Consider the following 15,199-nt stretch of genomic DNA (forward strand, 5'->3'; position numbering starts at 1 on the left):
ACATTGCAGCCATCATAGGCAAGACAAAAATCAAACAACAGAGACCACACCTATGGCTGCAGTAGCCAGAGGCAAATCAAGAGCCAGTGACTAGAGGTGATGTAACATTCAGAACATGGCATCTATCTATAGAGCATCCTATGAAGAAACTCATGAATCATCTGGGTGCAAGCATCCCCAAAGCAAAGCACAAACCACCTTGGAATACACACTCCAGTGATAGAACATTAACCAAAGCAAGTCACAAACCACCTTGAAATACACACTCCAGTGATAGAACATTAACCAAAGCAAGTCACAAACCATCTTGGAATACACACTCCAGTGATAGAACATTAACCAAAGCAACTCATGAATCAACACATTAGTTCTCCACTTGCCATTCTCAGATCAAGTTGAAACTTTGCACAATTAATGAGTATAAATGACAACAGATGAATCAATCAAAAATTAATTAATTAGTGGTAATGAACTAATTTTGTTTTATAAAGAAAATGTACTAGAATTACTGGAGATGAGCCTTGTGTAGAGACAAAAGTCTTAGACAACAAAAGCAACATTCAATGGACCCTAACACAACAACTAGAGGACCTGGATTTTGACGACAACATCTGTCTCCTCTCCCAAAAACAACAAAATGCTCAGACCAAACAGACCAGACTATCGGAATTAGCGAAAAAGACTGAACTTCTAATCAACAAAAAGAAAACAGAAGTTATGAGGATCATAAGAGAACCCAATCATACTACAGGCGGAGAACATCTTCCATACGGACTACTTCACCTACCTGAATTAGTTAAGATGGTGGAGCTGATGACGATATACAAAATTGGATTAATAAAGTTAGGTTTGCCTTTTCCATTCTTCAAGCAATCTGGTGCTCCAAAGCACTGTCTTCACAAAACAAAATACAAATCTATAACACAAACATTAAGTCTGTTTTTCTGTATGGTTCAGAGACACAGAGAGTCACAAAAAAAATGTGGAAAAACTCCAGACCTTTGTTTAAAGATGCCTACGCCGAATATTGGGTATTAGGAGGCTGGAAAATATAACTACTGTCAACTTATGAGAGAACCATGCAAAAACCCATTGAGGCATTGCCTAAATATCAAAAAGTGTAAGTGGAGTTAAATAGGACACACCCTGTAAAAACCAGATACCAAGTTTGCAAGTCAGGCACTTGAATGGAATCTGCAAGGAAAGTGGGCAGTCATCAAGTGAAGTTGAGGATACTGGAATGACAAAGGAGCAGATGAAGACAGCTGCTCAGAACCAAGTTCAGTGGAGAGGTATGTTTGCAGCCCTATGCTCCCCTGGTAGTCCACGGGATTAAGTAGAGAATTAGGTCATTCGCAAAAAAATTAAAACCAACAATATTCTCTAAATCTTTCTATTTTTATAAGTAATTTAATAGTTCAGTAGCTAACACATCAGCCTTCCACCATGGAGGTTTGAGACCTTGAAATCAAATTCAAACTCAACCCCCTTCCCCCTTTTCCAGTCCACAAATAGTGATTAGACCATTGTGCAGTGATCATGATAAAAACATGAAAGTTGTGCTACAGAAATACAATTAATTAAAATATTTCCAATCACACAAATTTATTATTGTTAATCGATATCTATAAAAAATTTATTATGCAATTGATTAAAATAATCAATATGATTTTAGTCAATATAAGCTATGTTTTAAAAAAAATAATTTTTTTTATTTTACTTAACTACAATAAATTTCTTTTATACTTATTAAGTTATGTATGATGATGACACAATCAGAATTGTAATTATGCCCCTTTGCTAAGGATTGATTTTCTTGAAATTATAAAGTAAATTTCACAAACCTTAATAACACAAAAGAAATTATCACAATGTCCTTCAGTAGTATTAGCCAATAACACCAAGAGAAATTTAAACAGATCAAATAAAGCTAATAAAAAAAACAAAACAATAGTTTAACTCTTTCTCTCCTAACTGACTATACCAGCTTGATTCCACCAAAATGTGGTAAATAATTATGTAGAGAAAGAGGTAAATAATTACGGAGAGAAAGAGTTAAACAATTGCACAGACTTTCTTTTTTTTTTTTTCATGGGTGGGGTGGGTGGATGAGTGACATAAACAGTTGAAGTGCCTATGAAGTTCAAAGCCTGTCTGAAGCTGAGTTGTGTCATAAGCCAGCACTGAAACCTTCTACCTCCCCCACATGACTACAAAAGAGATTGGACCATAGTGCATGAGCAGGCTATAATCATGTCTTGAAAGATGTGTAATACAAAAGTAATTTTTTTTTTTAGATTGTATTACCCTTCAAATTACAAAACATAAATACTGAGAGAGCAAGCCAAGATTTTGTAGGTAAATGTTTACAGATCAATGATAATATCAAGAATAAGAAAACACTGAGAGAAATGAATTGAACGCAAGCAATGTTAAGACCCTGTCCGCCCCCCTCCCTTTACCGTGCGAATTAAAGTTGAAGAGTATGAAGACCTTTTTATTACAAGTAAAAATGTGAACAGTCTATTATCAATCCACCCAAAATGATTTGATAGACTGATGACATTGAATCAAGACAATATGATTCAATTTAAACTATGCTTATTGACTGAATTCAACCTAATATAAGACAGGCTTCAAAATTGTGTAAAACTGTTTAACGTTGTAAATTAAGTAAAGTAAGGCAAGCAGTGGAGTCAATGTACAACAAAAATTCTCTTATGACTTGAGGATTTTAGTGTTATGACAGTAGACAAGCAAAAGTCTTATAAATCTGTGAGTATGTGTGAGTGTGTGCTTTTTTAGATACAAATACACAAGTTTTAAAATGTATTTTGAATCTATGCTAAAAAATTGTAAGCTTTTAAAATGGTGAAAAAGACTAATTATGTTAAAATTATGTATCCTTTTCAGTTCCTTAAAATCTATTCCTTATAAATGTTTCATATTTATTGTTAATGTAAAATTGTAAGTATAAACTATCATCCAAACAGACTAAAAGTTTAGAAACACAAACACAATGTATCATCCATGTAAGCTGAACGTGTAAGTGCACAAAGGCAAAGAAGCCACAGTAGGTTGGTTTACAGCTATTTATAGGTTTGGATGTAGAAGAGGAAACTGATGAGTAAAAAGATGGTCAACTTACTTTGTGATATAAATATCTCCACCAGGAACAGACGAGGACACATATTCTTCTAGCGTTGGGCGCTGAGGCTTATCCCCTTCTTTGGATCTTCTTTTTTTTGTTGTCTTGGGTAAAGTAGCTACTGATGGCACATGCCTAACAGACACACAAATATACATAAGTTTCTTCATTCAAAATTTTAACAATATTTATGAAATCTAAATTTGTTTCTAAAACACTTTATATGACAGGTGTAACCACTGTATCCAGCTATTAAGTCCAAGTTACTATTAAATGACATAAATTTTAAGTTGCATAAATAAACACCTAGCCAGGTAAACACTCCTAATAGACATACAATTTTAACATAAATGTTGAGGTTATTCAGTAACTCAAAAGCCAATACATTGTAGGCCTATATGTAAATGTAGACTGGAACATATCTTTTTGGACTCAAGTTTTAAATTAATTAGTACATTAATTAAAAACCCATGACCCAGTATGTATTTTATTATTTAATATGGAAGTTGTTTACCAATGAACATAAACCTTAAAAATTATAAATGAATGCTTTAAATATAATGGAAAAACATGACAGGGCAAAATATAGTACAGTATTCGAAAACATTTAATAGTACCTGCTTCCCATTTGCCGCCTATTTGGATAATTTCCATAAGGAGTTGTGTGCCGTGGTCGTTTTTTCAGTAACATTGTCACCTCTTTAGGGTTTTCCCTTAATGCAGCCACAAGTTTGGTAAGTTGCCAACCTAACTACAAACCAAATACAACATTGCGTATAGACTCAACTTTTAATAATATGAAAGTCTAAATAAAAAACAAAAATCATTGTCGAGCATCTTTTCAAGAAGTCTTACATCATTACCAACAAAATTTGAGTTTTAAGAAGAAAAAAAATGTCCATACTTACAACTGTTTGATTATTTACTTGGAGAACTTCATCCCCTTTCTCTATTTTACTGCACAAGTGTGCAGGAGACTAACAAAAAAATAAAGAAAGAAAAAAAAAAATTACAACTATAAAATAATTTGGTGGGGGTAAAAATAAAAATAATTAAGAACATATCTATTTTTTAAAAAACTAAAATGAATCATTGAACAAGAAGTGCATTTATTATTATTTTATTCACTGAAGTAGTTTTGCCAGTATTTATTTTTAGCTGTAAATTAATAATAATAATAACGAGTCCCAGTATGAAGCAAATTAATAGTAACAAAAAAAAAACAGCACAAATTTGCAAATAAAAATTAACACAAAAACTGAGCAATGTATAAAAATACCCTAGCATTTAAAAAATAACAAAATGCATATGGTGTTGCAGGCTGTTGCCTTTTTTTAAGCTACCCATTCATACACAATATATTTTATTTTATTTAGCTTATCTCACTTTGCAATCTTCATCTCATTTCTAACACTGCTAGTACTCACTGTTTCCTTGATGAATCCGATTATATGACAGCCAAAATATGATGACTGTATATTCATTCCCTTATAACAAAATAATTGCAAAGTATTATTTTAGGCAAAATATTTGTTTGTGATTTTTTTTTACAAATTAGCTTAAGTCATGTTATTAAAAAAATTTCCAATGGAGAGAAACAAATTGAGTTTGAAATAATGTACACCCTAAAATTACTTACAAGCTCATCGCCAGGTTTCTTACGAATGGTAGCCATCTCTAGTGATGCAGGTTGGACAACTAATGATTCTTTCATGTTTAAAACTAGTTCATCACAATACTCAGTCATGCCTTGACACTGCAGTATAATAATGATTTAGTAAGAACACTTTAAGCAATATTCCTATTGACAATCTTTGTTTATACATTTATTGTTGTTTTAAAATTCCCTTACTATTTTAACTATGGCATTCTCCACTTCAGGGATTCTTGTTTCCTTTTGGGCTACAGTAACAAGTTCTAGTCCAAGTTTTACTAGAGAATTTCTAAGTAGGCTGATCCCATGAATTGTCTCAAAAGGAGCTCTGGAAAAAAAAAATCTTTATCTAAGCAAGCAAAAAATATAAATCATGTCTACAATGGTACCTGCATACATTAAAATAACTAAGATTACAGAAAAACAATAATTTAAATTCAAGTACTAAGCAAAATGACTTGTTGCTAAGGAAATTAAAAACTCAACCATGAGTAATATATGGTATGTACCTTGCTTCTATGTATGCACAAGTGACTGAGTTTGTTTAAGCGAAAACTATTAGTCTACATGTAAGTAAAACCTTGTCTCAGATTTAAAGAGACTTACCAGCAATAGCTGGGCACAAGATTGTGTCAAAGAGAGATTGACAAGGCATGAAGAGTGCAGAACAGAATGCTGGACAGAGCAAGAAGAGAGGTTGGAAAATGCCAACCCCTTAGAGATTCTCACTCACCCATTGAACTATTAAGTCAAGACAATGTAACTACTACAAAAGGTAAGATAAGGTGTCTTCTTTTGTAGGTGAAAGAATGTCAAATGTTGGTCCACTTACCGGTCAAGCCAAGAAGTTAAGTTTTTAAGAGTGGAGATAATATCACAGACACCAGACAAAACAAATATTGAAAGACGAGGGCATTCTTGAGGTGCCAAAACATTTGCTTTGTTGAGATCATTTTCTCCATTCTTAGCCAATATTTCATTGTGAAGACTGTGAGCCTTACAGCCCAACTGAAGAGCAAGGTGCTGAAGATTTTCGGTCTCAAACAGATACCGCTATAATAAGGTAAAAAAAATAAAAAAATTATTGGTGTTATTTTTATAAGTCTTTTTTTTTTTTTTGCATATCTTTATACTATAGATTATTGCTTAATCAATGTGCATTGTTAATTTGATGTGCTTGATATATCATACAGAAGTCTATAAATGCTTAAATGTCACTGAACCTTTCAACATGGTTCATACAGCTTAAGTAAAATTAAATTCCAGACATTTTCCAGACTTTTTCCAGACTTTCAAAAAAAATTTCCAGACTCAAAAAATTCATCAAATCGTACCAATTTTTAAAAAGACAAATAATATATGATTAAATAAAAAACATTTTCTTTACTTACATAAAGAGATTAATAAATACATATATACAGATGATGAAAAACTCAACAGTCTAAAAGCTCCTGGAGCTTTGACTGTATTGTTCTTTCTAGAACAACCAGTTCAGCTGACTTGACTTTAGCCTCGTGGCGCATGTCATTAGATTTCGACAAAAGCTTAAAATTTTGTTTAGCTTCTGCCTCATCTGCATATTTGTCAGCCGATGACCTTAAAAATTTTTCTTCTTCCATGAGCTTTTTCCGTTTTGATTTCAAGTCTGACAGCTCATCATCATGTCTTTTTCTTTTCAAACTTTTGGCCATCTCAGCTTTTTTAGTCTTTTGTTTTTCCAAATATTGATTATAGTTCTGACGTCCAGAGGCAGCAGCTGTCAGTAAAGGTTTGGTAATGGCTACATCTAACACACCACCATTTACTTTTAAAAAGTCACATATTCTTCTCTGTGCAATTAAAGTTTCCTCATGCATATTTTCAATCATGACTTCTTTGTTATAAGAAAATCCTCTTTCAACAGTCGCCTGGCCATGAGATAACAAAAGTAAGGGTCTCAAAACATCCCAGAGAGCTGTATCAAGTGGTTTAAAATTGTTGTATAAAAAATCATCCAAACGCTCTGTTGCTGGGTGAAACAATTCAAACTTTGGTTTCACATTGTTTTCTTCCAAAGCTTCCAGGCATTTGACAAATTTGTTGTAAATCTGGTCACATTCATTTAAAGAAATCCTTCCTGAATCTCCCAGAATTATTAACAAATCCCTAAATCGGGAAGCTGCTAGTTGGGGAGATGATGCCATCAATGATGGATTCAGACAGGACAGTTTCTGTACTAAACGAATCATAACTGGTGACTTGTCTAGTAATTTAGCCACCAGACTTGAAATAAATTGCCTGCACTCATTTTTTAGAGTCATTATTTGCAGATCTGTTGCCTTAATCTTCTGCAACACCTTAGACGAAGCAATTCCTATCTCAATTTTTGAATATGCCAAAAAGATGTCCTTACTTTTAAGATCAAGAGCAATAAGATCACGTGGACTTTTTAATTTGCTCAGTGTTTCAGCCTGAAGTATCCTTCTTAGCAAAGATTTAATTGTGGTGAACAAATCTTCAGCAATGAATGGCATCATAGGTGAATCCGTCTGATATTTAGTCAGAAAAGGCTGGAGTTCTTGTGCAATGGACAAAAAAATTTGAGCCTTGGCTTCTAGCAGAGCATCAGCAGCAAAGTCCACAAGATTTTTGTATGACTTACATGTGGGTTCTTTAGATTTATCACCCTTTATTTTGTTTAAGAACACTTTCACTGCTGGCCATATTTGTAGAGCTCTCTGAATAGTAGGAACATTTTCCAGCCATCTGTGTCCACAAAATCTCAAAGCAAATGTACTTGTCCCTGTAAGATTAATAAAATCTTCCCGTCTAGCTGGACTTATCTTCTTATCTTATATAATACAGACGTTACTTCAAAAAAGAAGATGATTACGTCCTACGCGTCATGCATTTAGTCATGCATATTAACCAATGACTTAAATTCTGCCAAGTCACTGGTTTTCCTGGCTAGCTCAGGCAACCCATTCCATGCTCTAATAGCACTAGGGAAGAAGGAGTATTTGTACAAATTTGTCCTAGCATATGGGACGAGGACTGTGCCTTTATCTTTGTGTCTTTCAGAGTATTTTATTAAATTTTGTTTTTGAATTTGAAGATTATGGTTCAGTGTTTTATGTATGATTGCTACTTTACTTTTGAGCCTTCTGTCCTGAAGGCTTTCTAAATTTAGTGATTTTACTAAAGGTGTTACTCTAGTCAAATGTGAATATTCGTTTGTTATGAATCGCACTGCTCTATTTTGTGTCTGTTCTAGTTTCTTAATGTTTTCTTGAGTTGAGGGGTCCCAGACGGAGGATGCATATTCTATTATTGGCCTAACCAAAGTTAAATAACATTTTAGTTTTATGTTCTTATTTGATTTATAGAAATTTCTTTTAATAAATCCTAATGCTTTGTTTGATTTTTTTGTAGTTTCATCAATATGTGGATTCCATGACAGTTTTTCATTTATTATAACACCTAGGTATTTTGCGTTTTTAGTCTGTGTTACTGGTTTGCCATGAATAAGATAAGTGGAATTAATTTGTTTTAGTTTTTTTGTTACTCTTAACAACTGACATTTTTCTGGGTGGAAAGACATGCTCCAATTTGATTCCCATTTCTGTAATTCATCTAATTCTCTTTGTAAAATATCTGTGTCTTGTGTTGTTTTTATTGTTCTATATATTATGCAATCGTCTGCAAATAATCTGACTTTTGTTCCTGAACTAATGCAATTTGGTAAATCATTTATGTAAATTAAAAATAGTAGTGGACCCAAGACTGTTCCTTGAGGTACACCTGAGTTTACTGTTATCGGTGTTGATTTAGAGCCATTTATTATTACAGTTTGTTCTCTCCCTATCAGAAAGTCCTTAATCCACTGATGCAGTGGACCATTAATGCCGAAATATTTTAATTTTTTAAGCAAACTATGGTGGTGAACTTTGTCAAAAGCCTTAGAAAAATCTAGTAAGATAGCATCTATTTGTTCACTATTATCTAAACCTTTTGAAAAATCATCAATTAGTCCTATTAGTTGTGTTTCACATGATCTATATTTCCTAAAGCCATGTTGGTATGGTGTGAGGACATTTTGTTTGTCTAAGTGGTTTATGATGTTGCTACATATTATGTGTTCTAGGATTTTACATGTGATGCTGGTAAGTGATACTGGTCTGTAGTTTCCTGGGTCAGATTTTTCTCCTTTTTTAAATAGGGGGGTGACATTAGCTTCTTTCCAGTCCTTTGGTACTCTGCCCTGGTTAAGTGAAGCCTGAAAGAGTATTTTGAACACTGGGGCTAACTCATTACTTAGTTCTTTGAGTAATCTAGCTGGAATACCATCAGGTCCAGAAGCTTTATTTGGTTTGGTGTTGGCTAATAGTTTTTGAATTCCATTTTCTTGTACTACTATATCTTCTATGTTGTCTACTTGGTTCAAATTCAGTAATATGTCTTTGTCTCCTGGGGCTGAGAATGCTGATGCAAAGTATTTGTTTAGGATGTTTGCTTTAAACAACCAGTGTAATGCTGACAGCCAGGATCCAATATCCCAGGATGTGGCAGAATGGCCTGCTTTAAATGAGTTGTGGACAATGTGGAGTCCACAAGATCCCACATTCAAAAGTTTTACAGAAGACTCTTGCATAAGCTCTGCCTGAAAGATGTCAAAAACTTTCCAGTTGACGTTTGGACCATCCATGGAAAGCTGTAGCAGTCCACCTCTATTAAAGAATCTGCTAGATTCTCTTAATTTATCTAGGAGGTCATCAGCCCTTGAATGGCCTAGAAAATATGACATGTGGTATCTTGTTGTTATACTACTGCCATTCCAATAACGCACATGAACATCTAGCTGCTTTGATTGTAGTGGGCCATTTAGTGTCTCATCAAACAAAAGCACATAATCTTTTTCAGAGAGGACAGCCTTTCGTTGTAATTCAGCCAAGTATGGGGATATGCCAAACGTTGACATATATGCTGCCTTCCTTTCTGAGCAGGAAAAACCAGAAGCAATAGCTGAGTCAGGAAACATTTTTTTGTACAGATCCGAACTACTGTTGCTACTGTTAAAAGAATGGTGCTTTTCCACCAAGTTCAAACAGTGAAGCACTTCAGCAGTCAAAACACTATCTCCAGTAGCAAGGAGTGGTTTTTTAGAAGATGAAGTTGTGGGTGAGTTGGCTAAAGAAGATGGTTCAGTAGATGCATGCGAGGATGTTGATTTTCTGAAACGAGGAAAAAAAAAAAAAGTAAATACAAGCTAAATTTTTAAAAAGTAAATTTATACACATCTTGGTTATATTATTGAATTTAGAAACTACCAGATCTATTCAAGTTCCAAAATTTAGATGAATAAATAATAAGAATCATTACCCTTTTTTTTTCATAATCTCACTACAATCACAATGTGACTACAGTCATAGAATAATACTCTTTTAAGTTTACTAAACTACATTCTAGATCAGAAGATCTAATATATCTACTAGATCTAGGATAGATCTATAGCTTTTCTAGAGATCTATTTGAGTTCTTAGAATGTCTTAGATGAAATGACTAGGTCTAGATCTAGAATAAAATAAATCTATAATAAATTTTAATGTTAGATTTAGACGTGACCTAGACTTTTAATTAATCCAAGTCTAATAAGTAATATAGATCTAGATCCACAACTTAAACTAGGTTAAATCTAGATCTATATGTTACAATATGTAACATTAGTATTAGTACATAGATCTAGAATCTATCTAGATATAGATCTACCATCTACTAACATAGATTCTAATCCAATTGTAAATAAATATATATATAGATCTAATATATAGCTCTAGTAACTCTAGTTGTTAAAAAATACTCACCTAAATGTAGTAAAATAGTCAACCATCACAGGTATCTTTCCTTCCTCAACCTTCTGAATGCGATCAACTTCTCGTTTGTGGTTTAGACCTTTTGCATGGCTTTTTAAAGCATGTTCACCCATATTAGAAACATCAAAGGTTTTTTTACAAATACGGCAGACAGCATTGCGAACATTTTTAGAATCACTTTGTAACCATAGTTTATATTCTATTTTTTCAAGCCACTGATTCGAAAAATAACATTTTCCCATTTTCACACAAGTCACAGAAAAAAACAAAATAGGCCGTGTCTAGAGTCACCCTTTGGAATTCGGAACTGACAAGACAATGCAGGAATCATCAATGATACGGATTCAAATAAACGGATGTTTTAGTAGATCTAGTCATGCGCAGAACGCGCCTTTCCGCCGGATGCATTACTACATTTAAATATGGATTTCTAGGCTAGCCGCTATCATTATAAAACGAAACCGAGACTTTTTTTTTTTGCGAGAAATATTTTTTCTTTTTTTTTTTAATTCCAGACTTTTTCCAGACATTTTTGTTCAGTCGGAGTGAAAAGTACTGATTTTCCAGACTTTTTTCAGACTGAAATTCATTTTTTAAAATTCCAGACTTTTTCCAGACTTTCCAGACAGCGTACGAACCCTGTTTCAAATTAATGCAGGCAAAGATTAAACTATTCCAACAGGGTAGCATTTCTAAAGCTGCTGAGCATGCCCCACTAGATGTGTATACACTTCGAGGCTTGGAGTGGGTCATATTTTGTAGTTAAAGATCCATATTTGAATAATGATCAAGAAAAATTGACATGATTACAGATGCTTAAACAAAATTCTAACAATTAAATTAAGAGACATTATTTTATCATCTAGCAATGCCTTTTATACTGTTTTCCTGAGAGGCATCTGCAACAAGATCTGGATTATATTTAGAAACAAACAGTTCAGTTTAACAGGCTATGGAATCCTCTGTGCAATGAAACTGGTTACTTACTACTCAAGCTGGTGGCTGACTATTATATGCACAAAATAAAAACAAACATTTTGGGACTGTTAATGAAAAGGCCTGTAAACTATTAATTATAGTGACAAACAAACTCAAAATATGACCTAAAATATACACAAGTAATGATAATCCTTATCATTTCTAGAGTTTAAAATTATTCTAAAAAAAGTGTAAGAAACATGTTACCAAAGATCTCAGCAATTCAACAGCTTCCAACACTAGTTCCTGGTGACCTAGTTTCATAACACCTAATTTGTCGAGGTCAGAATGTGTTAGCATTAACAGTTTACGCCCATCAACATTCCCAAGAAGAAATCGTGGAATATATTCATGTATAACATCATCTAAGCCTGAAGAGAATAAAGTGTAACATCAAAGCTCACATCATGATTAGCACATCAAAAAAATATGTATGCCTTACTTTTTTAATAATGAAATATTACACCCCCCCCCCCAAAAAAAATGCTAATGAATAGGCCATTTGTAAAATAGGGGAAATTGCAAACATTAAAACTAATGGTTAACTGAAAATATTTTTATAGCAGAGGAGCATCTATTAAATTAAAGCTTTTATATACACAACTTTCATGATTATCAGAGCGCTATGGTTTTAATCTTATTTGTGGACCAGTGTATCTGGGAGAAGATTTTTCTGTGCTCCCTTTAGGCACTCATTAAACACAACTCTGTTCAAGTCGGGTGTCAAACCTCAAACCCATTTCATTGGTTACAAAGCCAAGCCAAGTCCAAGCCTACTTAGCCTCTCGACCACGCTTCTATTACTACAAAGGTTACATTATTTTTAAATTTAGATCTTCCATAGTCATAAGTTATTATATAGAATAACTGATCTAGATCTATTAAATTTAATTATTAATAGATCTAGACTCTAAATATATAGTCAATATATACTTATATAGTCAATATGTAGATCTAGTGCTTTTTTTTTGTGATGGTACACACCGGTACAATGTACCGGCACCCTTTTTCAATGTGGTGAAAAAATTATTACTTTTCTTGTATTTTAATTTTTTTTAATTAATTTATTAGTAGTTAAAAAGTAAGGCAACCCATCACTGAGTACCGGCACCTATTTTTTTTTTTAAAAAGCACTGTGTAGATCTATATATAGATTCTAGTTTATAATATAGATCTAGAGTAGATCATAATTTAATCATAATAGATTACTAACTGATAATTAATAATCAATTTAATCATTAGATTATTTATGATAATTTTCATCTTCTGGTCAAGTTAAGCGCTGCCACTGCAATTTTTACGTTTGAATTTTTATAGTGGCGTAATGGTTAGTCCTAGGAAAAAACTGGAAACATCTATAAACTCATCACGCTACGCATCTAGTTACAATAAAATATGATGTTGAAGAGGGTCAGGTCAATGAGGTCCAGCGCTAACATTAACGAACACTATACCCCGCTCTGTACACTAACGAACACTACCTGTACACTGACGAATACTTCATGTTATTGTATTTAAAAATATTATCTTCAATTTTCTTTTTTTTTAAATATCAATTTCTTTTTAAACCAACTCAAGACTGACAGATTAGTGTTACTTTTCCCACTCTTGGTCCTTTCTCTGCTTATAACTGACACCACAACCAGGCCATTAGACACAAGCTTTACTTATAGTGTCTACTGTAGCCTACCTAGGTCTAGTTGACCAAAAAAAAATAATAAAACCTGCGCGACCCCACTTCTCTAGCCAGCTCACTCTGCTCAGTGACTGTGACCTAATTTGGTACTACACCTGATCAATCAATAATTGTCCCTCCCTCTGCGTTTTTTTTTCTGATACTGTGCTGATGATACCACGCGTATAGTACTTATTGATTTGTCAATAATTAGGGCACCAAGGAGAGACAGAATGAGTGAGAGGGAGAATAGGGTTTGTGCCTATCACTGTGTTTGTTAATTGCTTTAGCATATTTTTTTGCTTTAGTGTTAGTAGCCTATCACTTTAGATTGTATATTTACATTTGGTGAGCCTTAGTGATATGTGGCAAAATAGTAATAAGATGGTGTAAAAAAAAATATATGTAGATCTAGCACAGCCTTATAAGCCTATATAGCTCAATGTTCATTAAAATAGCGTTCGTTAATGTCATTGATATTAAAAAAATGAATATTAGTGAAAATGCTCATTAAAATAGCATTCGTTACTGTCATTGATAGTAAAAAAAAAAAACGAATATTAGTGAACACCCCCTATTTACAAAAAGGTTATATGACATGTAGCCTATGTGTTTTAGGGCCTATTTAAAAGAATTAGAGATAGGTCATGTTTAGCTGGTACCTAAATTTTCTAAAAATATCTCTTCACCCTGGACCTACCATCATCCTACCACTACCAGTGTTCTTTGAACCCATGTAAAACCCTTGTTTTTCAGCATATACAAAACTAAATGTGTCTGAACTATAAAGAAGTATAAACAAAAATAATAGACTAGTTTTGTCATAGTTATAAAATAAGGTTCATTTTAACATTTAGTTGGATCTAAACAAAGATTGTGGGGTGTTCGCTAATATCAGAAAATAGGGGGTGTTAGTTAGACGAAAATGACTATAGATTTATAAATTTATGTATAATGCTTTTAGTTTTAGTTTAGCCTTATTTAGCTGCTTTAATTTATCATAAATGATAAAGTTTATCTTTTTAAATGTCACATTTATCATGATTATTTAATTTTTTAATGATCCTCTTGAAGGCTCTTTACTCTTAGTCTTAGACCTTCTTACTCTAGTCACTAGTCTTAGTCGACTTAGACTTAGTAGTCTTAGTCTTACTTTTAACTTAGTCTTAAATCTACTACTCTTACTTAGTCTTAGTAGTGAGTAGTCTAACTCTAAGTCTTAGGACGCCTTATTTAGGTCTTAGTTTAGTAATAGTTAGATGATAGATCTACTTCATCTACTCAAAAATACTGCCATCAGTACTACTCTACAGACTACAGGTGACAGTACTCTACTGACTTAGTCACACTTAGTGACACTGACTACTCTCTTTTGACTTAATTGATTTGCAGACTTGCCCTTGGCCGGCCTTAATTTCTTATTAGCTTAGCTAGATCTAGAATCTAGACTAGAATAGATTGACTAGATCTTAACAAATTACCCATCTAAAAATATCTACATCTAGATGAAGCATAAACCTGTTGCTACCTTTTAACCATTTAGCTACATCATGTTCGTCCCAATTTTCAAACTGTATTAATGCAAAGTACGCCATGTTGAGATATTGTTTTGTTTAGGTTACAAATGTGAGGAAAAATATAATAATTATATAGGCTATGAATTAAAGAAAATGTATTTTTTAAGAGTAGTTTCCCTTTTATATTTTCGATTCTTGATCCATCGAAAACTTTGACCAGTGTAAAATTATTTTCTCACATTAAAAATAATTATCATAATAATATTAAAATATAAATCATATTTAGAAAATATGAAAAATAAATATTTCTTTTTTACATTTTATTTATTAAAAGCTTGGGATGTTTATAAATCAGTAAATAAAAGTATTTACCAACAA

At 32.9% G+C, this 15,199-nt stretch overlaps 1 protein-coding gene across 1 annotated transcript in view; it reads right to left on the bottom strand.

Moving 5' to 3' along the window:
• Positions 1-14,962, bottom strand: part of LOC106072245 (CNK3/IPCEF1 fusion protein-like) — a 47,227-nt gene extending 32,265 nt beyond the window's left edge. The window contains exons 1-9 of the mRNA XM_056032007.1: positions 14,833-14,962; positions 11,837-12,000; positions 5,635-5,855; positions 5,001-5,130; positions 4,788-4,904; positions 4,576-4,635; positions 4,057-4,125; positions 3,766-3,899; positions 3,149-3,283 (exon numbers count right to left, since the gene is read on the bottom strand). Coding sequence (XP_055887982.1) covers positions 3,149-3,283; positions 3,766-3,899; positions 4,057-4,125; positions 4,576-4,635; positions 4,788-4,904; positions 5,001-5,130; positions 5,635-5,855; positions 11,837-12,000; positions 14,833-14,899 — 1,097 coding nt within the window. The 5' untranslated portion in view covers positions 14,900-14,962. The remainder of the gene's footprint in view (positions 1-3,148; positions 3,284-3,765; positions 3,900-4,056; positions 4,126-4,575; positions 4,636-4,787; positions 4,905-5,000; positions 5,131-5,634; positions 5,856-11,836; positions 12,001-14,832) is intronic.
• Positions 14,963-15,199: the final 237 nt, after the last annotated feature.

The sequence above is a fragment of the Biomphalaria glabrata genome, chromosome 6 (genome assembly GCF_947242115.1).
Source record: "Biomphalaria glabrata chromosome 6, xgBioGlab47.1, whole genome shotgun sequence".
NCBI classification, from domain to species: Eukaryota; Metazoa; Mollusca; class Gastropoda; family Planorbidae; genus Biomphalaria; species Biomphalaria glabrata.